The 26,988-nt window shown below is 38.8% G+C and overlaps 1 protein-coding gene across 5 annotated transcripts in view; it reads right to left on the bottom strand.

The window, feature by feature from the left end:
* The window catches only part of KDM6A (lysine demethylase 6A), a 101,861-nt gene that overhangs the window by 57,523 nt on the left and 17,350 nt on the right, over positions 1-26,988 (bottom strand). For all 5 annotated transcript variants that reach the window (XM_035114900.2, XM_035114894.2, XM_035114895.2 and 2 more), the window contains exons 3-6: positions 20,634-20,742; positions 11,629-11,678; positions 3,784-3,842; positions 2,933-3,053 (exon numbers count right to left, since the gene is read on the bottom strand). In XM_035114900.2, the coding sequence (XP_034970791.2) occupies positions 2,933-3,053; positions 3,784-3,842; positions 11,629-11,678; positions 20,634-20,742 (339 nt within the window). The remainder of the gene's footprint in view (positions 1-2,932; positions 3,054-3,783; positions 3,843-11,628; positions 11,679-20,633; positions 20,743-26,988) is intronic.

Raw genomic sequence — 26,988 nt, 5'->3', positions numbered from 1 at the left:
TCTATTTCTTCAGGATTTTATTTCATATCAAGAGGCTTCAAAATGACACACAGTAGTACTTAAAAGAAGAAGAAATATTAGAAAAGTTACTGGAAAACCTTTTGATTTTTACATACACATAAACTATAATGATATTCTGAAACTGTAATTTTATTATATTTTTCATCCTGAAACTGCTGCAAAATTTCATAATAGGTAGTTTAAAAGTCTATGTTACACAAGTCAAGCCATCATTAGAAACCTGACAATTCTGACATGAACTTACCATAGGACAGCATTAACCCAGCTGAGTACAACTCTTAGAGCTGTCTTTTCTAACTGTATGACCTAGGTGTGATGCCTGATCCTAAGAAAATGTCTTTTGTTGAGATAACTAGGACACAGAAAACCTTGCGTAATCAAAGTGTTGGCAAATAGCCAAGGCTCCATCTGACAGGCATGTTGAGAGTAAGGGTGGGAGGACGTGCAGCACGCGCTGCTAAGTCAACTCATTAGTTTGCTCTCCAGAGTCCTTCAAAATCGGAATTAATTCATCTTTCTAAAAGAAAGGAGGCTTGTAAGGCGTAAGCACTCTCTTTCACTCTACGCTGCACAATCCAAACAGAATAATCGACTACATAAGCAAGACAAAAGAAGTTGAAGAAAGTACTTAATTTGCATAATATGAATAAAACAGGCCTGGTCTAAATGACCACATGCTAGACCATATATTTTTCCCATACTTGCAAAATTCCAAGCATATAATGACACTGTAGTAGAGCATTTGGATAATAGCTTTGTTGAACACTGGTGGTTATTAAGTGCTAGCAAAAGAGCATTAATTTTTTGCGAGAGGCAAGAGTTTCAGGCGAAAGAAGTTTGCTAACGCCATGCTCTAGCTCAGGAGTTGCCAACATGACACCAATGGACATCAACATGCCTGCCAGTTTCTCCTATGATACCCACAAAACATCTCAGTAAAGATCCCCTTTAAAAATCTACAGAACGCGACACTTTGTTTGGTCTTCCGGCTCAGTTCCTGTTTGCACTGGCTTAGTCTGTCCTACACTGAATGCTCACTGCATGCCAGACTGGACACCTACCTCATTTCCATTATGAAGAGAAGTACAAAGAACTTCTCTCTGTGAGTCAGTGTGCTGGTAGCTGATGTAACTGCCTTTTCCTATTGATTTTTTTTTTTTTGGTAGGGAGTGAGAAGGGGCATGGCTGGATCATTTTGTAGTCTGTGTTTTCCTGTTCTTTTAAATGTGTTTGCCTTTTTTTGAGACAGGCACCGAATCTACTACTGGCAACCCCTGCTCTAGCTTTTAATGCTACATCTTTCTTTATTCCATGTCTCCTATCCTCACATTGTGCCCCCAACACTCAGGGTCTCACAAAGTTTTTCTCATACACCATCCATACAAAGCAGCCAACAGCAGTGGAATTATTATGGACATAGTGAAGTCCCCAGTAGACATGACTTTTCCCAGGAAGCAACTTTTAATTGTGCAGTATAATCACTTCTGGTTATTCAGGTAAGAAGTCAGCAGACTGAACACTTGCCAACGTTGTGCTTCTTTCCCAAATACGCTACATACAAATGCAACTGTACAACTGTATAACTGCCCCACCTCCAGCTTTGAGAGAAGTTCTCAAAATATTTTTAAGTCATAGGCAACTGGCGCATACAGGAGTTGGATTTTCCACCCAGTTTAAAGGGTTTCCCACGCTCGAGGTATGAGCAGGCCTCCAGAAAGCTTAACTTGAACCACTTGTGATAGATAAGAGAGAATAATTACCAGGGGGGAAAGGAAACAAAAAGTAGCTTGTCAGAAATGCTTCATTTGCAGAGAGAAAAAACAATGAACTGCTGAGGTGTCATTCTGCAGTGGATGGGAGGCCCTTCTCAACAACCCAATATGAGGGAAAAGGAAAATGGGTCTGCACAACACAACATCACTCCACAGAGAAGCTGCCCTGCACATACACACTTCCCCACAAAAGACTGCAAAGATGCCACAAAGTAGACTTTCAATGAAAATATTGTACAGTTTCTTTTTAATGATTTGGACAGCCATATTTAATACCTTTTATGGTTCATTTTACTTTATATGCTAAATTGTCATACTTTAATAATCCTCATATTACAAAATAAATGATATACAGGTTCAATATAAACTTCTGGAAAATCAGTCATGCTCACCTTCAAATAATAAAAAAAACCCTTTAAAATGTACCTCATACAAGTCATGAACACCTTCCATCTTACACAACGTTTCTATAAGTCAAAATACTTTATCTAAGTCTATACCGTCATTATGTGGCTCTCAAAACTCTATACATGATGAAATAGGACTTGGACACACCCTCCCATAGTCCCATGTGCATAGAGAGTTTAAAGCTAAACTTGCAATATCTCACATTTAATCTGAAGCAGGATCTCCATGAAATGAAAGATAGATCCTAAAGGTAAAGGGACCCCTGACCATTAGGTCCAGTCGTGACCAACTCTGGGGTTGCAGCGCTCATCTCGCATTATTGGCCGAGGGAGCCGGCGTACAGCTTCCAGGTCATGTGGCTAGCATGACAAAGCCGCTTCTGGCGAACCAGAGCAGCACATGGAAACGTTGTTTACCTTCCCGCTGTACCTATTTATCTACTTGCACTTTGATGTGCTTTTGAACTGCTATGTTGACAGGAGCTGGGACCGAGCAACAGGAGCTCATCCCGTCGCGGGGATTCGAACCGCCTAACTTCTGATCGGCAAGCTGATAGATCCTAGCTGATAGCAAACTCCTGGTCTCATTCCAAGGCAGAAACCCAGGTGCCAAGTAATAACGGAAAAGGTGAAATGAAAGTGAAGGAAGCTAATACACTCTCTTGTAGTGCAATAAAAAGCAAGTCCAATATGAAGAAAACGTTAGCTATCATTTAAAAGGGAGACTTTTACCTTAAAACTGGATTCAAAATCTGTGTTCACTTTGAACATAAGCCCAAGTCGTAAATGAATTTCCTTGGCGCGGCAAAAGCTGGGATCAACATAAAGCACCTCCCGAAATGCTTTAATTGCCCTGGGGGGAAAGAACACACACTGAAATGTTTAGTCTAGAATATTCTTAAAGGGCATCTGAGAAGACCAACTAAATTGTTGCTTGAAGAAAATTACTCAGAAAGGGAGTGCAAAGGAATTATGACAATTCACAGTCATACCCAGATATTAAATTAAAACATGTACCTCTATTCCTCTAAAACACCTTAAGTAATAAAATATTGAATAGCTGTGATATACTTACATTGTGTTTACATTGGTTCATTGAGTTTAGAAACCATTTTAGACTTTTTAATATTTTCATTTTCATTTTAGAACAATAATCTGTTGAATATACTGTATTATTAAATACTAGCAACAAATGAATAGCAGGCCTTAAGTGTCCACATCATCAAGAAGAGAAAGATTTAAATCAAGTTTCCTATTTTCTAATTCATGTATTCTGATCAAATGTGCATATTAAATGGTTGCTATAGCAATTAAAATATTCATTTACAACTATATAGTAGATTTTATAATGCTATGAACATAATTCTACCATTTTGGTGCTCATATCGTTTTCCCACTACAATACATCTTCTTAGGGAAATGAAGACAATTGGGAAGTGAATGGATTTTGTTTGTCTCCCTCTGTAACATTTAAGGCCAGTAAACCAATTCACTCACTTGAAGATTCAATACCCAGAACATTTGAAACTACAACACATGATGCAACAATCTGTTAGAAGTAGAAAGTATGTTCATCCACTTACCACTGAAATGCATTATAATGGAAGTAGACCAAGCCAAGGCCATACAAAAAGGCAGCATTCTGTAAAAGAAAACACATTTTTTTAACTGACACACATAAAGGCATGCCTGCATTTTTCTAGGAAAGTATCAAAAACTGTATTGTAGTACAAAATGACATTTTAGGCACGGCTAAGCAGAATGAATGCTGATCAGAATAAAACGTTACTCATATTAGCACATTTTACAGTATTGTTACATTACTGAAATAATGAGGCATGTGAATTGATAGATCAATAGCATTTCTCATTCATTTAAATTGAAACAATGAAAAACTGCTGTCATAATCCAACTTGCAATCTAGTGGCCTGCTTTCCTTAGACAGAGCATATGTTTAAAAACTGTAGGGTGACAAGAGACCTGCCAGATACAGGGCAGAACTGCAGTCAAATGGAAGAGGCTCAAGGTTAAACCACAATGTTTTATTATCTTAGGTATTTTCTCTGTTGACTAGGTGTGTACTCTGGAATAGCCATGCTTTGCTTATACACCTTTTATGGGCCTTCCTCGTGGCATCATTATTTAATTATTGTTCCAATGTCTCCATTGAAAACTGCCTGGAAGCCAGTTAGTACTCTTGCAGCTCTATATTGTGTGCCAACTGGAACCACGTGCTACAGACATATTGCCAGTACTTTATCACCTTCACTGGCTCTCACACAAAATCTAAGATCATCAATGAATGTCCTCCTCCAAGTGCTCAAACAGCACTAAAGAAACAAACTAAGTACCGTATTGGCCCAAATATAAGCCGCACTTAAAAAAAATAAAATCCGACCATGAAAAGGGCAGCTTAAATTCGCGACCTTACATCCAGCTGCCCAGATTACCTCACTCTTGTGTGTATAAAGAGCTGTGAATTGGCACACTCACCCAACCCTGGATTAGAAGAAAACGAGAATAGGCCTACTCTGTCTCCCTTTTATTTACATTAATATAGGGAAGGAGAGGCAGGAGAAGATTCGGTGTGGGATTTACCAACAAGAACTGTCAGTGGAAGCCCTGTGCAAGGACTTCTGCTTGCAAAATGGGGATTCCCCCACTGCCCTTGCGCATTTGGCTAGGGAGGAGGGCAGGAGATCTCCCAGAACAGGGTCAGGAGGAGAGGGTGGGATCATTCCATCTCACAAGTTGAATTCCACCCTCTGTATTCACTCAGGCATTGCAGCTTCTATGGAAAGCAATGTTGTTTTGGCAATTGCAACTAGAAAAAAAAGTCTTTAGCTCTGACTCCAGAAACAGCATTACCCTCCCTACAAGTTTATGCATCTCAAAGTAACACGTACTCTCAACCACCCAAGAAAGGGCTGCACATAGTTTGACAACCAGTGTTCTCTGACCCTCCAACATAAACTGAAGATTAGAAATGAGTTAATAATAATAATAATAATAATAATAATAATAATAATAATAATAATAAATTATTTATACCCCGCCCATCTGGCTGGGCTTCCCCAGCCACTCTGGGCGGCTTCCAACAAAATATTAAAATACAGTAATACATCAAACATTAAAAGCTTCCCTAAACAGGGCTGCCTTCAGATGTCTTCTAAAAGTCTGGTAGTTAACACAACTACACTATATTGAATAGTGCACTATTCCTTTTTTAATGAGTCAGGCCAATGATATAAAGCAGTGGTAGTATGGAGACCCATTTATTCAATGGGTGGATGAGCTAAAACAAACACCAGGGTTGATGTGGATGCAGGAAGCAAACAAACAACAGAGAACACTAGAGAGAAGAGACATATATCCATTGACAGATGTAAGACAAATAAGTTGTGAGATAAAAGAAGGATAAGAACAGCACAATTCACTTATAAAAGCAACAGCTCATCTTTCCAGTCTCCTAACACCTCACCTAAGTGTTTAAAACCAGAAGATACAGAGGGTCAAGCATGACAATCTGTCATTTACAGAACTCTGTTTCTACTGCTCACCACTAACAGCAGCTGTCATAAGAAGAGCCTGCTGGAGCAGTCTAAACGGTGACCAAGCAGATGCCTATGGGAAGCCAGGAAACAGGAATAAGTGCAACAACACTCTCCCAACATATGATTCCAAAAGCATAATGCACATCACTTGACACTTGCTTACACTGAATCACATTTACCATTTTAATTCTACTTTACCTACTTTGGAAAGATGCTTTCAGAGCTCCTCACAATCTCTTTTTGTTTTAATCAGCTTGAATAATTTTGCATCATCATTGAACTCCACTTCCTACATCACTCCATTGGAAGAACCATCCATTTATACTTAATGTCCACTTCCTTAACCAGCTACTGCTCTATCAACCTTCATTCCTGCTCGCCTGATACTGAGACCAGGATAGAATGAAACACGTAAAGAGCATATAAGTGTAAGTCAGGCCTGAGGAGGGGTACAGAGAAAAACAGGAATCATTTTTTCCCCGAATTTGGTAACTCCAACAAAAATTCAGCCAAACAACACTCTACTTGACTCAACAGTTTCTGATACAAATCAGTATAATTAAACAATGGGGTGGTTTCTCATATAATTGATTTAAGTTCTATTCAAGCAACAAATTTTATTTACATAAATTCATGAGCCACACTTCAATAACAGGACCGTAAAGGTCGCGTACAATTTCAAAACAATAAAACCAAGAAGAAAATCACAGTAGCTACAGCATGACCAAGGGTGGCCTTCACTGGTCAGCAGCCATCTATCTTCAGATGACAGGTGCTACTGGTGAAAGAGGTTCTCAGATGAATGAAGCATATGACCAAAGTACTTTGAATTGTGTTCTGAAACAAACTGGCAAAAAACCACTTGAGAGGTGTATTCCACATAGCCAGTCCCAGTTAAAAAATTCGGTAGCTGTAGGTCATATTGAATGCACTGCAGTACCTTATAATGCTTTTGTTATATGTTATAAAGATGTATACTCTGCCTTTCCAAACATCATGAAACTAACAACAACAGAGATAAAGATAAGATTACGATGGTTGTTGAACTAGCTTTGTATTATCGTATTTCTTTCTAGAACAAAATAGATTCAAAGATTTATACAGGATTGTAGAGTTGGAAGGGACCGGGGTGATCTAGTCCAACCCCCTGCAATGCAGGAATCTTTTGTCTAACTTGGGTCTCAAACCCGCAACCCTGAAATGAAGAGTCTTCTTTGCACTCTTTGGCTGCCGAAGATGAGGGGTGTTTCAAATCTATCAGTCTGTGTTTCTCTATAGCATAAAAAATCCTGGACATTATAAACAGGTACAATTGAGAGCCTCTGCCAATATGTAATGAGTATGTGCAATATTCATTACATATTCAACAAAATTCTTAAAGTGTTACCATGGTAAGTTATTTAGTTCAGAATCATGGTCATGAAATTGAAACCAGGGTAGGTATTATTCAAGAAAAAGGTGCTATACAAATTTTCAACTCTTCTCATTTTAAATCCTTGAGATCCGTAACAATAAGAAGACATCCTATTAAAATCAGTTTTACAGCATCTATAAAGCCCAAAAAAGGCTAAGCCCTATTTCAACAAGAGTTCCAACTGCAATTCAGGACACTTTGTTACCACTTCCATACATGCATGGCTTGAATTACTAGCTTATGTATGTTTCTATATACCAACATTTCAGCAAAAGAGGTCATGAATAAATGTGGGCATACAATAAGCAAAACTATTTCCTCTGATATAAAACTTAAAGAGTCCATGCAAGGATTTATAGAAGCAATGAATGCTCCATATCTTCTGCCAATAAGAAGACAATATGTGTAAGGAATCCCCCAAAGCTAGGTCATCAAGGCAAAATAAAGTATTGATGGAAATCGGGAAGCATCCAGTAGATAAATGCTGTAATAATAAATTACTACAATTGCTTTCAAACTGACTACGTAAATGTATTTTCAGGTTGCACAGATAAATATCCTTGAAATCTTAATCAATCTTGAAGTTTACTACTTATCTGGTTCCGCCCCCCCTGTCCCACATAAGTGAAATTGCGTAAAATGGGGAGCACCCTCTAAAATGCCTCTAAATGCCCAATTCAATATATCTAGAGTTGGAGCTCTGGGGCCGGCTGGAGGATGTGCTGGAAGGCCATTGCACTACCCCTCTACCCCACGCGTGAGCTATTACATAGGGATGCTGAGCAGCCTAAACAAAGACCTGCAACGTGTCATGTGGACTTCTTCCACCCTCACTGACGTCATCTTTGGGCTCCAGGAAGGGTCTCGTCATGAGCCACAAGGATTCTCCCAATCTTTCCCCCGCAATTTCCTAATATGATTCTCTTTATTTCCTGGTGCCGCGCATATACACGGTCATGATCAAGTAGAACACATGTAGGTGGGGGGATGGCCGTACAAGAGAGACATGAGTTGCAGCAATATACATTATGAAAGGATTTTGAAGTTCCTAAGTCTCTTTCCTGTACAGTGGTACCTCAGGTTACAGACGCTTCAGGTTACAAACGCTTCAAGTTACAGACTCCGCTAATCCAGAAATAGTACCTTGGGTAAAGAACTTTGCTTCAGGATGAGAACAGAAATCGCGCTGCAGCGTCGCGGCAGCAGCGGGAAGCCCCATTAGCTAAAGTGGTACCTCAGGTTAAGAACAGTTTCAGGTTAAGACGGACCTCCAGAACGAATTAAGTTCTTAACCCGAGGTACCACTGTATTTCTCTTTTACCCTTCAAGTATTTTTGAACCAAATCAATTTTGATCAACTGCTATAGTCACTTTTGTGTGTTTCTAGAATGACATAATTAGTGGCAGAATAATACAGCACTGAATTCTCAACTATCTCTGGAGAATGGATTCTTAATTATTTCTCTAGGCACTCAAGTGAGACTGCTACCTGGAAGATTTTTATTGCATAAGATGTTCCATCCAGATTCATATATAAACAGTTTTACTCTAAGGGAATGTGTAAGAACCACGAAGATAAACAGTACAGCTCTCCCTTACACTGTGCAAATTTGATTGTATCATTATCAGATACTGAAACCTTTTCACGGGTCAGAATGGGCACTTTCCTAAGACCACCAAGTATGTGCTGTGAGTCTCTGAGCTACTTTTGTAAAAAAAGCAACTGATATGTTTAACTAATAATATATTGTGCATTTTGAATATGAGGAGAGAAGCCCAGAAGGAGCCTTAATTATTGCTATATTGTTACAAAATGTATCTGACGCCTGCCCCACATGTAAATGGTATAAATTAGAACAGAGTCTCCTTCTAGAAGATGAAGGCACTGAAAGCAGCATTATAATGTGACTGCATTTAAACATCTGTTGCCTGAGGGGATATCCACGAGAAGAGAAACGCTTTCTCATTATCTTCACCCAGTTTGCAAGAGATGTAGGAAGTGTGGTGCCACTGATAGACCAGGCCAAAGTACAAGCCATACTGATCATCAACCTGAATGGAAGATAATGCTAAAAAGAAATGGCTTATGAAATACATAGCCCACCTAGTTTTCAGTATCATCAGTATATTTTAATAAAGCTCTTAAATGTGTGGGAAAATATGTTTTCAAGTACAGTGTGTCTCTGGAAATTCTAGTTAAGTACAAAACACCTAGAAACACCTGCTCAGTTTTACGGAGCTGTAAAGATGTGTATTCTAAAAAAAGTCTTTAAATTACAGTTACATTCACAATTTACAGGCTTAGACAGATTTATGGGTAGCATACACTATTTCTACAAGCTCTGCATGAACAGTTAATTTTACAAACTTTGATCAGACCCCACTACCTATCTTTGGCATTTCTAATCAGTATATTCTGAAGTAATACATATAAGTGGGATGAACTGAAAATTCACAGTAATTGCAGTATTTTTAATGCCAGACTTCACATTGCAATTTCAATTTAGTTGTACAACATAAGGCAAAGGTGGAGAACTGCTGACCCTCTAGATTTTGCTGAACTACAACTCTCATCAGCCCTAGCAAGCATGATCAGTGTCTACAGATGATGGGACTTGTAGTTCTGCAACATCTGGAGGGCCAAAGGTTCCCCACACCTGGCCTAAGATATTCCTGCAACCTTTGAAAGTCCTCCAAACCAAATACTTCAAGGTAAGAAATATTACAGGCGATATCCAACTAAGTCATACTATGACTTAGTATGCAACTCAGTATGACTTAGACCAACCGAAATCAACGGACAAGTTACTTAAATCCACAAATTCCTATGGGTCTACTCCAAATATGACTAACAGCAGATATCACCCTGTTGAGCAAACTCTGAATTTTAGAAGGATACATTACTTATGGTCAATGTCTGCTTCGTTGCCAGGTGCTAATTCTCACTGCAAAATATGCCATTCACCTCCAGTACCTCTGTTCATTTAGTTATATACCTGTAGTACACTCAGTGAATGGGGTACTGGAGGCTTATCTCCAAATAATGTGGAACTCCTAAATTTGGGCGGAACAAATGTCATTTCACCTTATACTATTACTTTACAACATAACAGTGGAAACTAAAGAACAGCACCAATGCTCTAAGGTCCCATCATCCAAAAAAATAACTTCTTATCTCCACAAAACTCTACTATAAGCTCTGCAGAGTCACTTACACCAACAGCCTATTTCCTTAGTTCCTTGTTGGTTTGTGCTTTGTTGGTTTGAGGCAGCCATTTTCCAGCAGAAACCATGGAGAGAGGGGTGAGATGAAGAACCAAAACAAAGTACATATTTTATTGGCATCAACATCTAATGACACCCCTCTTTTCATGTTCTTTCCCTTTCTTGCAAATACAGCTTTTAAAAATGTAACTTCTTCCAAAATCATAAATGTGCAGGCAAAATTAAAATAAATTAATTTATTAGTTCTATTCATTAAGAATGCAAAAAGTCTTTACCTGTTAAGCCAAAACTAGCATTAATATTTTATGCACCATATGCCACAGTAGTTACTGTTTTCTTTATTCAGAATGGCAGATCATTTCAACCAAATTTTTTTTAGAAAATCACCTCAAAACTAGAACCACTGCAGAAGATAGGTATATTCATTACCATTGTGACTTAAGTTGAGCTGGTAACTTAAAATTCCATCATACACAATCCAGTAATTTAAAGCACCAACATAACTGAATGATTCTGAATATATATGATTGTATATATGATCAAACACATTTTAACTGTGTCTTGAGACACCTTGAATGCCTAATATTGAGGCAAAAAAAAGAAATGCTTTAATAAATATACTGTTTATTTTGTTGTGGGGGTCAAAGCCCCCGCAATCCCTAGGAGCTGACTTCTATGAAACAGGCAGAAACCTGTGTCCACACTGGGTAGCTGAAGTGTCAATCACCAGACAAGCAGAAAATCCCATCACCCATCTGCTGTCCCTTGCCAGTTCTAAGGTGGAGGAGGACAGTATGAGTACTTCAGTTTATCATTGACCCTATCTTGTGTTCTGAAGATGCTGTATAAAATCAGGGACAATACCACCAAGGCCACCCAAAATTGGTTGACCCTGTATGAAGGAAAGTAACTGCAAGTTAACGTGGTAAAGAATAATATACTGTACAACAACAATGAACGCAGAAAAGAAGATGGTGTAAGAAAATGTTGCCCAGTAAATTTTAGCAGCAGTCTTAGGTTATCTACTGTTGGACACTTCAGACCTGAAATAAGCCAAAAACAAAAAGTAGGCACAGCCAGCTACATAATACCTGAAGTTTGAGATATAGTAAACAACAGTGTAGACAAACAATATAGCCAAACATTGTGCCATTGATACATATAATCTACTATGTATAAAAACTGGAGTACTGTTTGAAACAATATTACTTTTTAGAAGTATAACTTATACATACCTTCCAGTAGTCAGACTGTAAACTGTAGTACCTCTGGTATGCAGATAATGCTGCAATAAAAAGAATATTTTTTAGAAAACAAACTCAAAGTTTTAGTACTGTAGTTATAACAAGGTTATTTGCTGATAAACCTTGATCAACATAGTTAACAGGACAAGATCTAACCATGGGAAGTGCTCTTCCTCCTCCCACCCCTCTTCTCTGGAGCACAAAGTCCTCTTTCCTGGTTATCTGTGTTTTAGGAAAAGTGTTCACCAAGTTTTCTATTTAATCAAAGCCCAGAAACCATGGGTTAATAATGCTAAGTTCCATCTTTGGTTAAATGGAGACAATCAGTGTCAGTTAAATGCTTTACTATACTTAAAGGGGGTATTCATTCCCAAAACAGAAAAGGGGAGTGCTTATTTCTACAATGGGTTTCAATAGACAATCCTATGCATGTTTACTCAGAAGTAAGTTCCATTGTGTTCAATGGAATATTGAATGGAAGAAAATATTATGTCTGCAGCAGTCCAATGTAGATTGCAACAACAACAACAACAACAACAACAACAACAACAACAACAACAACAATTTTATTATTTGTACCCCGCCCATCCGGCCAGGTCTCCCCAGCCACTCTGGGCGGTTTCCAGCAAAGATTAAAATACAATAAAATGTCACAGATTAAAAACTTCCCTAAACACACACACACATATATATATATTCAAAACTGGTTGCATACTTATACTCTGAGCAAAATAACCACACAATATAAAACAGTGTTGATAGTTCTTTTACTTTCCTTCCAGTATTTTTTTATTGCTCATCATTTCTACACAGTCATTATGAAGCACATTATGTCTCCTAGCAGCAGCTCAAGTCATCTGATGAAATTAACTCTTGGTAGTTGAAAGGCATAACATTAAATTGCATTTGCTCGAACTATTTGGTGAGGATAGTTTTCAATCAAAATCTGTTCATCATGACACAGGCATCTAGGATATCTAAATCCCTCCATCCATACTCATAATAAGTTATGGGAAACCCAAATGCTTTCCTTTCCTTTATTTTTTAAAAAGCATAGTTGAAGTACTTTTCAAAAGCCAAGAAGTTATATAACAATCTGAATAGAATACAATCTATGTGAAACAGATTTTTAAAAATGAAAATAGACCTAAATTGGTTGCTTTAAAATAATTGTTTTTTAGACTTACAGTTATTGTTTTGGGGAATAATAAAGCAAAAATAGAACAAATCCTTACAGGTAATATCCAACCAAATATTCAGAGCAGACACATTTAAAATAATAAACTTAAGTTACTATAATGAATGTTGGGCACCATCCTATATGACTAAAATACATCTGAAGAAGAAAATGGACACAAAATGTTAACTGAATAATTAGAATTTGTCTAGGTGTGGGGGAACCTCTGGCTTATGCAATGAATTTGGGCTGAAAGGTGTTCCCATTTGACCTGCATTTGGTCATTTCCCACAAAGCAAGACCATCTGTATCACTTCTGAGATCATATGTGACATCAGGTGTCAGAAAGCAGGACTCGATTCCCTATGCATCAGCTGATGCATGGGGAATTAACTCTTCCTTGGTTCAGGTGCCCAGGTGGGGAACTCTCACACACACTCAAACCCTGCAGAAAACAGAATTGAACTCCAGCGCCCATTAGCTAATGGGTGGGTTCTCAAACCTGCTGTCACTATAAATTCTCATTATGACATCAGAAAGTTGAAAAGTGGGTAGTTCTGCCACCTGTCAAAGTTGGTTCACAAGGTGGGGAGAGATAAAAAATCTGGCTCACTGGACCAAACAAGTTCTCTACTGCTGGATTAAGGGATTTGTCTATTATTATGAAAAAGCAAGAATACAAAAGACAAACTTGAAACCGTAGCTAGAGTTTATGCAAGTACTTCACACTGCTTCTCATATACAATTTACACCATCAAAGATATTAATGGTGTATCTATACCACAGACAAACTAACTGAATAGTAATTCACTACAGCAAGGAAATCCTTGGAAATCTAATAAGACTAAGAATCATTACTTTTCTACATCTTCCAGAATTCTTTGGGGGATGCCATGACAGTTGATAATGCAATTTTTTTTCATGTAGATAACTCATGAGAGGTCACAGAATCATGTATTTCATAATCTTCTGTGGGGAACCTAACAGAATTTCAGCAAATATCAAAAGGAAATTATATACAGTACATGAAATTCAAAATTACCAACAGTCTGTGGATTATTCTTGGCAAACTCATGTCACAATAATTCATATATAAAGGAAAGGCAGTTCTCAAGTTCTCATTGTATTCTAGCATGACCAAGAAACAGAACCCAAGGTTCAATTATATATAAGCATTGCTAGATAAGCAGGTAAAGTCCTCATTCAAATAGTTTCTTTGACATCCCCCTTAGAATGGCAGCCATTCACTTCTATATAGAAAACTGCCCAATATTGCACTTGTGGACATTTTTCGGGTGGTGAGAAAAACAATCTTTATTCAACACTGGTTGATCATTGCTTACTGACAGGGATCTTTAAGGAAGCATTATGCCTGTGGATTTGCTAGTATCATTCCCTTATCAGCAAAGTGCTATCACATATGAGCATTTTCAACGCTAAATAGACTTTTTAAAAGTCAGAAATGATTCCTTGTTGTCCTAGGGCACGAGAAACTACAGGTTAGCAATCTGAGTCTTTCATATAGTGAAACTGGGAAAAGGAGTTGGGTTCCACATACACAATTGAATGTTTCTCAGAATGAACAGTGGCAGATTAAAGCTTCAAGCATGTGCAAGTAAAGAGATGGGGGAGGAAAGCCTTCTGTTCAGCCTGAATACACACTGGGGGGAGAGAGAGAAAGAGGCATGAAATTTGTGTTAAGTGAGCATTCAATTTCTCCAGACCTTTTAATTATAGTCTGTGTCAGAGTTTTATTTGATAACATAACCTGAAGACTTTGTGTGTGCTTTAAGAATAAAAAGTACATTATGTGTAATAATGCAAGTCTCCATTTCTGAACATGTACAGAGTGTTAGATGCAGTTCTGACAGTGTTGGGAACTGGAAAATATGGGGACAAACAGATAAGAAAGACAGCACAGAAACTTCGGCAAGTAATAGTTGATTTGACAAGCATAAAATCACAGAATCGTAGACTGTAGAGTTGGAAGGAATCCCAAGGGTCATCTAGTCCAACCTCCTGCATTGCAGGAATCTCAACTAAAACATCTATGACAGGTGGCCGTTCAACTTCTGCTTTAAAACCACCAAGGGAGTCCAACATCTTCCAAAGGAGTTCATTTCACTACCTGACAGTTCTAATCGTTAGAAAGTTCTTCCAGTTGTTGAGTTTGAATCTCCTTTCCTGTAAATTGAATCCAATAGTTTGGGTCCTACCCTCTGGAGTAGGGGAAATCAAGCTTGCTCAATCTTCCATGTGATATCCTTTTAGATATTTGAAGAATATGGACTTCTTCTCCAGGCTAAACATACCAAACTCCCTCAACAATTCCTCATAAGGCTTGGTTTCTAGACCCTTGATTATCTTGGTCGTCCTCTGCAAACATTCCAGTTTGCAAATATCCTTATTAAATTGTGATACCCAGAACTGGACATAGTACTACAGGTGAGGTTTGACCATGGCAAAATAGAAGTGTACTATGACTTCCCTTATCTGGACACAAGACTTATGTCGATGCAGCCTAAAATATCATTAGCTTTTTTGGCTGCTGCAACACACTGTTGCATCATTTTGCTTAACACAAGGTCTACAAAAACCTCTAGCTCTTTCTCACATGTATTACTGGCAAGCCTTTTCACATGTACTACTGTCCTTCAGCTTATATTTGTGCAGCTAGTTCTTCCTAGATTAGTGTAGAACCTTACATTTGTCCCTATTGAAATTCATTTTGCTAGTTTTGGCCCAGTTCTCCAATATATTAAGGTAACCTTGAATCCAAGATCTGTCTTCAACAGTATTAGCCACGCCTCCCAATTTGGTATCATCTGTAAATTTGATGATCATAGCCTCCAACCCTTCATCCAACTCATTTATAAAGATGTTGAACAACGAGCCCAGGACAGAGCCCTGTGACACCCCACTTGTCACTTTTTCCAGGATAATGAGGAACCATTAGGGAACACTCTTGGGGTTTACAAATCCACCTAACAGTTACCGGTACTTCATCCAGCCCACATTTTACCAGCTTCTCCACAAGAATATCACAGGAGACTTTGTCAAAAGCCTTAGTGAAATCAAAACACACTATGTTCACAGCATTCCCCAATTCACCCAAGCTTGTAACTCTATCAAGCAAAAGAAATGAGTCATCTGGCATGACTTGCTTTTGAGAAACCCATGCTGGGTCTTAGTAATCACAGTGTCCCTTTTCTTAGCGCACATAGACTGACTGTTTAATTATCTGATCTAGGACCTTTCCTGATATTGACGTCAAGTTGATCAGTCAGTATTACCTGGGTCTTCCCCTCCCCCCCTTTTGAAGATGGAGACAACATTTGTCTACCTCCGATCTGCAAAGATCTAACCTACTCTCAAAGAATACTCAAAGATTATAGACAGAGCACCTGAGATTACATCCACAAGTTCCTTTAGTACTCTTGGGTGCAGCTCATCAGTCCCTGGAGATCTGAATTCATTAAAAGTAGCTAGGAGTTCGCTTACCACTTTTCCTATCTTGCACTTCAGCTTCCTCCTTGCATTGTTTATTCTGTTATTTTTGGGCACTGATTTCCTTTTAGTGAAGACAGAGGCAAAATAGGTATTAAACAGTTCCACCTCTCTGTCACCCAATAGCATTTCTCCATCTTCTCCATGCAGAGGACCTACTACTTGCTTGTTCTTCCTCTTACTTTGAACACAGCCGGGGGGGGGGGGAAACTTTTTAAAATTATTTTTAACCTCTCTTGCAAACCTGAGGTCATTTTGAGCTTTGGCCAGTCTAACCTATCTGCAACTGTTGGCTACTCATGTATACTGTTCTTTCATGATTTTCCCTTTCTTCCATTTCTTATATACGTCTGTCTTCAATCTCAGTTCATCTGTAAGCTCCTTATGCAACCACAGTGGTTTCTTTAGATTACCCCCACCCTTCTTTCTTGTTGGAACTGTCTGCATTTGTGCCTTGAATATTTCACCTTTAAAACAACCTCTCATCCATCTTGGATTCCCTTCTTTTTGAGTATGTCTGACCATGGGATCTCACCCAGTAGCTCCCTAAGTTTTTTGAAATTGGCCTTCTTAAAGTCCAGAGTGCAAGTCCCAACTACACACAGCTTTCCCTTGCCTCTATATAATAAAGCCCACAAAGATATAATCACTTCCTCCCAAGGTTCCTCGTTCTTCCACTTCATCAATCAGTTCTTCCCTGTTAGTGAGGACCAGGTCCATGATCCCTTTGTTGCTTCTTCCAACTTCTGAGAAATGAAATTGTCAGTTAAGCAATTGATTGTGAGTCCTAAGTCAATGCAATCTTCAACTATTGTGCTGAGACTGGCCAAACTATATTCAAACATAACCAATTATTAAAAGCATTATTAATTTATTTTCTACAGTATTTCTATGCCACCTGTCCTTCTTCATATTGATCCCAGGGTGGAGTACAACAAAAACAAAGCCACAATACAATTTAACAGTCGGTGCTTCAGGGCCTCCTGCTGGCCCCAATAAGTCAATTCACTCAATAATTGAATGGCTGCATTCTGCACAAATTGCAGCTTCTGGACAGTCTTCAAGTATAGCTCCACATACAGAATGTTGCAACAACTGTACTTAAACCAATCAGAGCTTGCAGAAGGCATTACCAGTCAACAAGGTCATCTATGCCTCCAGTGATGGATCAATGTGCATCTTCAAGCTACATACGTACTCTTTAAGGGAAGTACAACCCTGTTCAAAACAGGGCTGCCTAATTTCCAGATCCTGCAGCCACCAACTAGAGTCTCGGTTTTGTCAGGATTCAGCCTTAAGTACGGGCCTTAAATTCATCCCACCCCTACATTTGGTGACCTGTCCAGGACCCACATGGCCATATCTGATTCAGATGTCAAGGGGCAGGTAATGCTGGGTGTCATGAGCATGTTGATGGCACCCTACACTAATCTCTTGATGATCTCACCTAGCAGCTTTTTATAGATGTTAAATAGCAAGGAGGGGAGCAAAATGGAACCTTGACTGACCCCAGACCACAACTGCCATGGGATCAAGTAGCTGTTCCCCAATGCTATTATGTGAAACCAGAAGCTGGTAGGAGTGGAACAACTGTGTCTCTGTGCCTCCATCTCCCAAGCCAACAGAGACAGCCCAGCAAGATACCATGGTCTGTGGTATCAAACGCCACTGAGAAATCCAGAAGGAACAACAGGATAGCACTCCCCCTGTCTGTCTTCAAACAGAGGTTATCCATCAAGGTGACTGAGGCAGTTTTGGTTCAAAAACTGACCCAGATACCTTATTGAATAAGTCTAAGTACGGTAAATCAGTTTCATCCAGAGTGCCTGAAGTTGGGTGTACACCATCTTTTAAATACCTTTCCCAAAAATGGACTACCCCGTATATTCCGGCGTATAAGATGACTGGGCATATAAGACGACCCCCAACTTTTCCAGTTAAAATATAGAGTTTGGGATATACTCGCCGTATTAATAAAACGACCCGGCGTATAAGACGACTCCCGACTTTTGAAAAGATTTTCCTGGGTTAAAAAGTAGTCTTATTCGCAGGAATATACTGTACTTAGCTATAGATGTCCAAAACCTCTAGGTGCAGCATTTCCTGTTTAAAGAAAGTGGAGGCCACTGCCTCATACAAAGAAGCATTACACACACACACACACACTCTTCATCAAGATCTAACTAGCTAGGAAGTGTAAGAGTTGAGAGCATAGGAGGTTGAACAAACACCTTCAAGTTTTGTCCATACCAAGCTTCGAAATCTACAACTGATCCTGTAACTCCTGGTCAGCCAGAGCATGGGACAGCTCCCCAGACACCGAAGCAATGGTAACAATCAATGTGGTATGAAACTGAATGGCTTTACCCTCAAAGTGCCTTGCAAACGTGTCACAAGGGGAAACCAGTGGCTCAAGAACTGCAAAACCTGAGTGGATCTCAACATTTTTTTTATCACAGAACAACTTTGTCAGATGGCTACTCTAAAACAAAGACCAAAAATTACTCAAACCCCATTTGCAAGAAAGAACTGAGAGCCAAAGAACTGAGAGATTTAAAAGCAGGGAAGCTTTTTTACATTACTGCTTGGTGCACGCAATAATCCTCTGTGTCACATAACACATGCAACAAAGATTGCAGCAAAATGTCCACAAAACCATGGAGGGGAGGCCATTTTCTCTTTCTAAATCCCTCAAACTTTAAAGACATGTAGCACATTTTTTAAAATAAAAAAACTGCACCCATTTTTGAAACTTAGGTTTCATTCCCACAAGTGCTAAGCCAGAAATTTTCTTCAAATTATGCCCCCAAATGGAGACATTATAGGTGTTTGTTGATTTTACAATTCAAGTCAACGGAGACCTCATACAAAGCTCTGGAAAAGCAAACTAGCAGGATTCTGCCTTAGATTCGAAACAAAACGTCAGTCCAGACCTCAAAACAGAAGAAGTGCACAATCTGAAACATATTCCATACCAGTTTGGTTTTATACAGAGCCCTGGACACTGTATAAATTATTATTCTTCTTTTTTGGCAATGTAATTATTTAAATTGTCAATTAAACAATAAGCTACTCTTCCTAAATTAATTTTTTTTAGAAAAAACATATCAGTTGTTAGTTGTTAACATTTCTGTGCCTTGTTGCGCTCCTGCTTGGCGTGGACCTTCCTGATGTGCCCCCTGCATAATCATATTGTGTAGCTATTTCACTATCTTTCTGAGTTACAATACTTAAAGCAATACATATGCTTTTATTTATGTTCTCTATTTAACAGAATAAATGTAAAAACGTAATTAAAACATCATAAAGACAATACCAAAAGAAGACCTAAACCCAAAGGCTTTAGGTAATACTTTAGACACTGTTGCATATGCCCAGTGCATCAGACACTTTTAGAGGATCATGCAAAGTACCCATAATCCCTTGGATGACTCATACATACCACACATGTGCAATAGCTTTTGAGGTAGTACTAAAGCCCACACTCTTCCTGGTCTGAATGAACTGTCTCTGATGCCCACTATATGTAACAAAACAAGTACAAGAGGGAAGGCCCAAGCAAAGCTGAGAAATATCTAATCAAGGTTTGGATTCAGGTAGGCCTTAAGGCTGCTTTACATGTTCAATCACATTGCTGGGAGCATGATGGGGCCTAGGGATTTTTAAGCTGTATTTCAAACACTGAACCTAGGCTAAAAGGGGGACGAAATCGAATGGGTGGGTCAAGAACTGTTCCACTCATCCTAGCACTAATCTAATGAGTAAGGTATTAACTGCCAGGGCACTGCCAGGGCACCAAGGGTCACAGAGGCTGGGAGGATCCTTCTCAGGAGGGTCATCATAGCAAGGGGAAGGCCGTCATGGCCCTATTCATCAACCAGAGATGGAGCAGCAACAGGCAGCTTGCTTCCCCAATCTCTGCATGGCACTCTGCTCCAACTGCCAGTTATTGCAGAACTAAAAGGATCGCAGAACTAAAAGAAGATACATGAGCTAGGTGGCCTAGGGCAACTGGGAGGCAGCTCTTCAGGAAGAACATTATGGCAAGATGGAGACCAACATGGGCCCCCATCCACCAGCCAGTGAGGCAACAGCTATTCCATTGCTTGGTTTCCACTCTCTCTTCCTTCCCATTGCTTTTGTTCATGTATATTAGACTGTAAGCCTGTGGGCAAAGACTGTTCAACCTTTTGAGAGATGCCACATTTAGAAAGTTTTAGGCATTTTGTAGTAAATGTTAAATAATAATTCCTTCATAAATATGTAAGAAATCCTGAGTAAAGACTGCTAAAAGAAATAGCAATGGACTTACCTTTTGGATAATCCTCCAATAAGAGGTTGAAGTGACCTAATTGGCAAAAGAAATCGGATTCGACTTTTCCTTCTGCTTTCAATATTAACGATTCATAGCAGCCAACAGCCTGAGGGGGAAGATAACAAACTTTATAAATATAATATACTAAATACAATATATGTAATGTGCTTATAAAATAAGTCATCATTTTAGGATAACTTTACCATTGCATTAAAAATATAACATTTTGGAACACCGCTTGTGGGCCGGATAAATGGCCTCTGTGGGCCGGATCCGGCCCAGGGGCCTGGGTGCCGACCTCTGGTTTAAAGAGAAATGAACCATGAGATGACACAAGCCAGTCAGAAATGCTTGTTTTGGTCTACAGCAGGCACATCCAACTTTCTAGAGAATGTGTTCTACTCCCAGTTTAATAAAACTGGCAGTGATCTACCCAGTGTCATTGACCATAGTTGTTGAGCTTTTTTGGAGAGGATGGACCATAATTGTTGAAATTGTTGATCACAGTTGTTGAGCTCATTTTACAGGGAAAGGCAACATTTTGGGGAAGATGAGCTGAGTGATTGATTGAGGGGAAGAGTTGTTGGAGCAGAGAATAAAAGCTTTCACAGCAGTGCCGTAGGACCGAGGCTAATCAGCACAGGGGGCGCGGCGTGTAGAGATCGCTCGGGAGGAACAGGTTGGACATTGCTGGTCTACAGGACAGCAACAGGGCAGAGGAACATCACAGCAATTTAGAGGAGCATGTACCAGCAGGTCATGCACTTTAAATTATAGATTGTTTTAAACGATGGTTGTAATCGGACATGTGAACTGTGTGAATAAAATAATACAACTAGGCACCACAGCTATTGTTAAAATATCAAGATATTTTGCTCTAATACAGTCAAACACAATTAAAGGGCTGAATTGATATTGTTTGATTTGTTTGGATTTTCTCATTTTGCAAGGAATCAATTTTTGATTAAAACATAAAATCCATACTCTGGCATAAAAGACAGTACTAGAATGGCATAGAAGGAATTATGACTTTAGAAAACTTAAATTATGAATAATCTTGCTTTAAATCCATTGATCTGAGGAGTGTCTTTCTCCAGACCTGCTCAGCTTGTAACAGTAGTGGCTTAGTGATGCTGTTAGACCGAATAGGAAGAGGAGAGTCAATGTGCCACTTACAGCAAAATGGCCTGGCACTATCATAAGACTCCTAAATTGCAGTTGTATCAACAGAGGTATGAAGGAAAACCCAGGCTGAATCTCTCATTGGCCTGATTTAGACAACACACTAAAACATGGTTTAGTTAACCAGTTAAAAACAATCATGAAAAAAAGCCTACTGTTTACTAATTATGTTTAACAGGTGCCCAATTATTATCATTACTATTATTACTATTATTAAAATTTGTATACCGCCGTATACCCACAGGTCTCACAACAGTTCACAACATAAAACCGCAATATAAAAACAAAAAATAGATAAGAAAAATAAAAACAAGAACAAGAAGAATCCAATGATCTCCCCCTAACAATAATATCCAATAATCCCAAGGTTTATAGTTGGTTTACACATTTTGGTTTACATTATCCAGAGCTTAGCATAATGTCCAGACCTAGACCTCTTCTTGACAAGTGGCTGGAGCCAAAAGAAGGCCAAGCAGCTAGCACAGAGCAACTTTAAAAAGAAGGTGTGCTCTATGTTCAACATTTCTCACTGGTGCCTCCCACTGTGTCCAGCAATAGCCATTCTTCCCGCTGCAAAAACTGAGCCGCCCCCCCCCCCATTCATTGTCTGAATCTGTAATTTTTAAAAAACAAACAAACTGATATTGCATTGACCACTTCACTTTCCAATCCTCATGTATGGAGGCTGATCTGAGGGTCATCCTATATAGGACTTATATAGGACTCTTGTATCAACTATATGCCCCAGTTCCTTTGAGATTCCCATCCTTTAACACTTAGTTCATGCACAAATCTGTCCTATATCTTCTGCAGTGAAACCAGATGCAAAGAATTCATTCAATTTCCCTGCAAATCACAGCCGCCTTTAGCACAACTTGTCACCCCAGGTTCCAATCACCTTCCTAGCCAGCCTCCAGCTACTGATGTATTTTTAAAAAAAATGTTTGTGATGGAGACAAATTCTCATTTAGAGGAATAAATTCTCACTCCAGCTACACTGGAGTCCAGCATGGAATGCAGCTTTTATGGCTTTGTGGTACGAAGCACGAGAAGGGCAGCTAAGTTTATTCTAAGAGCTGAATATGGATGCTACTATAACATAAGAGTGATGCTATTAATGCCAGGAAAAAAAGGGACTAGCATTTTTCTTATTGGAGATTAAGAATAAAAATTTAAAGTCTTCTGTTACTTGTTGCCTGCATGCAGTCTACATTTTACAGGGTGTTCCATTAAAACTAGCCTTTATGCCTGTTGCTTTCACAAATGAAATGAAAAGAATCTGTTAATAAAAGGGAAGAGTGCTACAGAAGACAGTTCACTTCCTTTCCTTTGTTTAAAGAGAGGGAAGCAATGTTGGAAGAATTTAAGTTGGCAAAATGACCAGCAACAGCTGCCTTGTTGTGGGCATGTGGGTATGATAACTAGCGCAGAGGAAGGAAGCAAAAGAAATGACTGGAGAGAATGCAATTCAGTCTAAAATATAAAAAATCATTTGCGTTATTCTGCCACCTGCTTGCTTTTCATGGGCACTGAACTAAACACTAGTTCACTTGTGCTAGAACTTGAATTATGATAATTCTGCTGCTTTAACATCTAACTTTGTGTAAATGTAAAGATGTGTTTGATAAGAAAATGCACCAACAGAATAAACAAAGATGAGAATTCTGACAGTACTCATCTTAACTGTACCTAAATAAAGGCCAGTGCTGGGTTGCACACTCCTCAGTCTCCACTACAACAGGAGACAATGGTGTGGGAAAGTTCATATTTAACTCATTGATTCTCTTGTCTAAAATAACATCCATAAATGACAGGAAAAGAATAAAAATAAGAGACAGAAAGAATAAAAATTATGGTTACATTTTTTACAATCTTGAATAATTCACTTTGATTTACTTCTTTTTTTTATTAAATGATGTTGCTGCTCTTTGCAAATGCAGGGTCAGAGAGAACCCTAATAACCATGAACAGGCAAACTAAGGCCCAGGGGCCGGATCCGGCCCAATCGCCTTCTAAATCTGGCCTGCGGATGGTCCGAATCAGCAAGTTTTTACATAAGTAGAATGTGTGCTTTTATTTAAAATGCATCTCTGGGTTATTTGTGGGGCATAGGAATCTGTTCATCCCCCCCCCCAAAAAAAATAGTCTGGCCTCCCACAAGGTCTGAGGGACAGTGGACCATCCCCCTGCTGAAAAAGTTTGCTGACCCCAGCTAATAACCAACCATTCCTGTTATAGATACAGGTGTTTTAATGAAGTTTCCAGTAAACCGTGTGTGTGTGTGTGTGTGTGTGTGTGTGTGTGTGTGTGTGTGTGTTTCTCTTGCTATTTTCATTCAGTTACCTAACAAGTGCACCCCTCACATAATCCCCCAACCAAAGCTCACACTTTATATTGTCATTAATTGCCGGACCTTACCTCACCTCATCTGCCCAAAAATCATGGAATAGAGAAGTTCAAGTTACATCCAGTGTAACCTTTCAAATTAAAATTGTTGTGAAGGATCATAGCTATCAGGTTTTCCCTTTTCTCGTGAGGAAGCCTATTCAGCATAAGGGAATTTCCCTTAAAAAGGGGGAGAACTTGACAGCTATGTAAAGGATATCCTTTAGTCTTATGTGCACAGGAGCGCTTCTAAATTAGTGAGGGGATGGAAAAGACGGTCTCCAGATTAATTCCAGTTATAGGATTCTCTACTGCTATTCAATCCATTAATATATGGCTCAATTAATGTGATTTTATATTTTCCTAGCCTCAGAACAAAAATGACTTAAACACCAATGTAATTTCTGTTCTTTCCCTTCATCATCAGCTTTCTAATAAAAAAGGACTGCTAGATTCAAGTAATTCCCTCCCCTCACCCCAATTAAATATTTATTTTTATTCATTAAAAGTAAGAAATAAGTTTTAAAATGATGCAGTAATCTCTGAACAACAACAGGTGTCTGGTCCACAAGCCCACTGCATCAAGTCTGCTGCACTTCTTCCTCATTCCTCTCACTCTCAACAGTATAATACTTAAGAGAAGGAGACTCTGACTGGGCAGGCACTCTACTGCTTTGAATTAGTCATGGTGAGGAAAGTAGTAATAGTTGGAAGCTCTAACCTTTTATGACATTTTAGACTGCGAGTATAAGACTGCTACTAAAGTAAGTTCCACAGACATGTGGGAGCTCTTCAAAGTGGAACTCCAAGAAGAACTAGGAAGAGGAACTGTGAACACAGCAGCTCAGACCTACAAACTCCCCGCCACCAAAATTAAGAGACAAATATTCTCACATTCTTTTTACAACTTATATCCATGGATTTCCATTCTGTGAGCCACCATAATATAAATATATGGAATGATTAAGGTATATAACAAGTTTATTAACTATGGGCACCAGTTTGAATCTTCTTTGTTTTTCACTTGTTTCTAAACTTCCTAAGAACCAAGGATGCCTAACTGCATTCACATGGTATCCACATTATTCTAATCCAGGTATAAGATAGATATTTACACACAGTACCTATGTATAATTGAACTTTATGATAATGAAAACTTCTGAGGGGTCCACTACCCCTGTTCTTTTCAAGGTATGGGTCATCCATCCAGTGTTCGAAACTCCCATTGTTTTAGGCACATTTTGCGACAGGGAATTTCATTAGCGCAAGCAGTTTCCAAGCTCTGGGTGTAGTACTGCACCTAAGATTTCAGAGTAAAACTGCACAGTGGAAGGAAAGGAGGACCTTTTTATGCCTCCCCACTTCCAGCTACTCTTAAGTATATTAGGGGGGTGGGCAGTACATTCCTTTTCAGCTTTGTATTCTTATTATAAAAATGTTTGCCTAGAAATTCTGTTGTTGCACCCATAACCTAGGTTTAAGGTGCCATTTAGCTCCTGGCTTTCATATCTCAGTTTCTAACGCTGCATCCATCAGGGCAATCAAAGCAGTCTGCTTCATCTAAGAGCAATTGATAAAAAAGAATCTAGCTCCAAATTTGAATCATATTTAAGCACCCAGCATGCAATAGACGTTGAATCGAAACCTGTAAAATACAGTCATCTAAAACAACTGAGATTACACTATGAGCAATGTTCCAAAAAGTAAATCTTGCACAGTTGTGCGTTCTGCAGTTATACATGCTTATATTCCTCTGAAATCAATGGGGTGTTAAGTGTGCATAAGTACAGCCAAGACTGTAGTTGAAATAAGAATAACACATTATGCTCCTAATTGATATATAGGTTGTAATGTTTAGTGGACAAAACAAACATTAAGAAATAAATCAAGTCTAGTTTATAAAACTTTGGTGATATCCGCATGCTATGGACTTAAGGGTAAGCTTTAAATCAACATTTGATTAAATAAATTCTAGGTGATACATTCTAGTATATTGTATCTTTGCAACCAGTCAAAGATGCAGGGCATTGCTATAGCAATTAGAATAATGCCTTTAAAATTAAATACACAGGGAGTTGGTATTATCAGTCACAACTAACCACAACAACAGCTCTGGCCTTCCTTCTAGCAGAGAGAAAGTATTCTGTGTATCATCTGTAGCGAATTCAGAGAATGATGTTGTTAGAAAGTTATGGTACTCTCTCTGGAAAAAGACTGGAGAAACAAAAATGGAAGATACTGAAGGAGGAGATTGGGATACTATCGTAAACACAACAGGAAATGGAATTTGATCATAATGGGACATGAACTAAAGGATATACAGTAAGTAAAAAATTGAATATTAGCCCAATATGAGATCACTGTGGAGAGATTTTTAAATGGATATGGACGGAAGAATTCAGTTTCACTCAATATGGAGTAATGGTGGTGGGAAATAATGAAGATAAATTCAATATAAAAATATGGTTGACATTTATCAAGAACAACAACAATTAGAGCCCATTTCCGACTTTGCATGGGGAAAAGGATTGATTCTGATACCTCGACTTGACTTGACTTAAAATAAATATTGCTTAACAGAAAATGGAGAAGATGGATGTTAGCATGGACCAAATGTTTTAAATAAACCTTTTTTATTTTATGTTAACTGGCAGATGGAAAATCAGAAGTTTTCTTTTTGTATCTTTATATAATGTCTGGGAACTTTATAATAAAGTCCAGAGATTGTATACTCATGCATGGCAGGTATGTCCAACCTGTTGATAGCGATCTACAGGTCGATCGC

The sequence above is a fragment of the Zootoca vivipara genome, chromosome 4 (assembly GCF_963506605.1).
Source record: "Zootoca vivipara chromosome 4, rZooViv1.1, whole genome shotgun sequence".
Classification (NCBI taxonomy): domain Eukaryota; kingdom Metazoa; phylum Chordata; class Lepidosauria; order Squamata; family Lacertidae; genus Zootoca; species Zootoca vivipara.
This window is presented reverse-complemented; position numbering and strand designations above follow the sequence as displayed.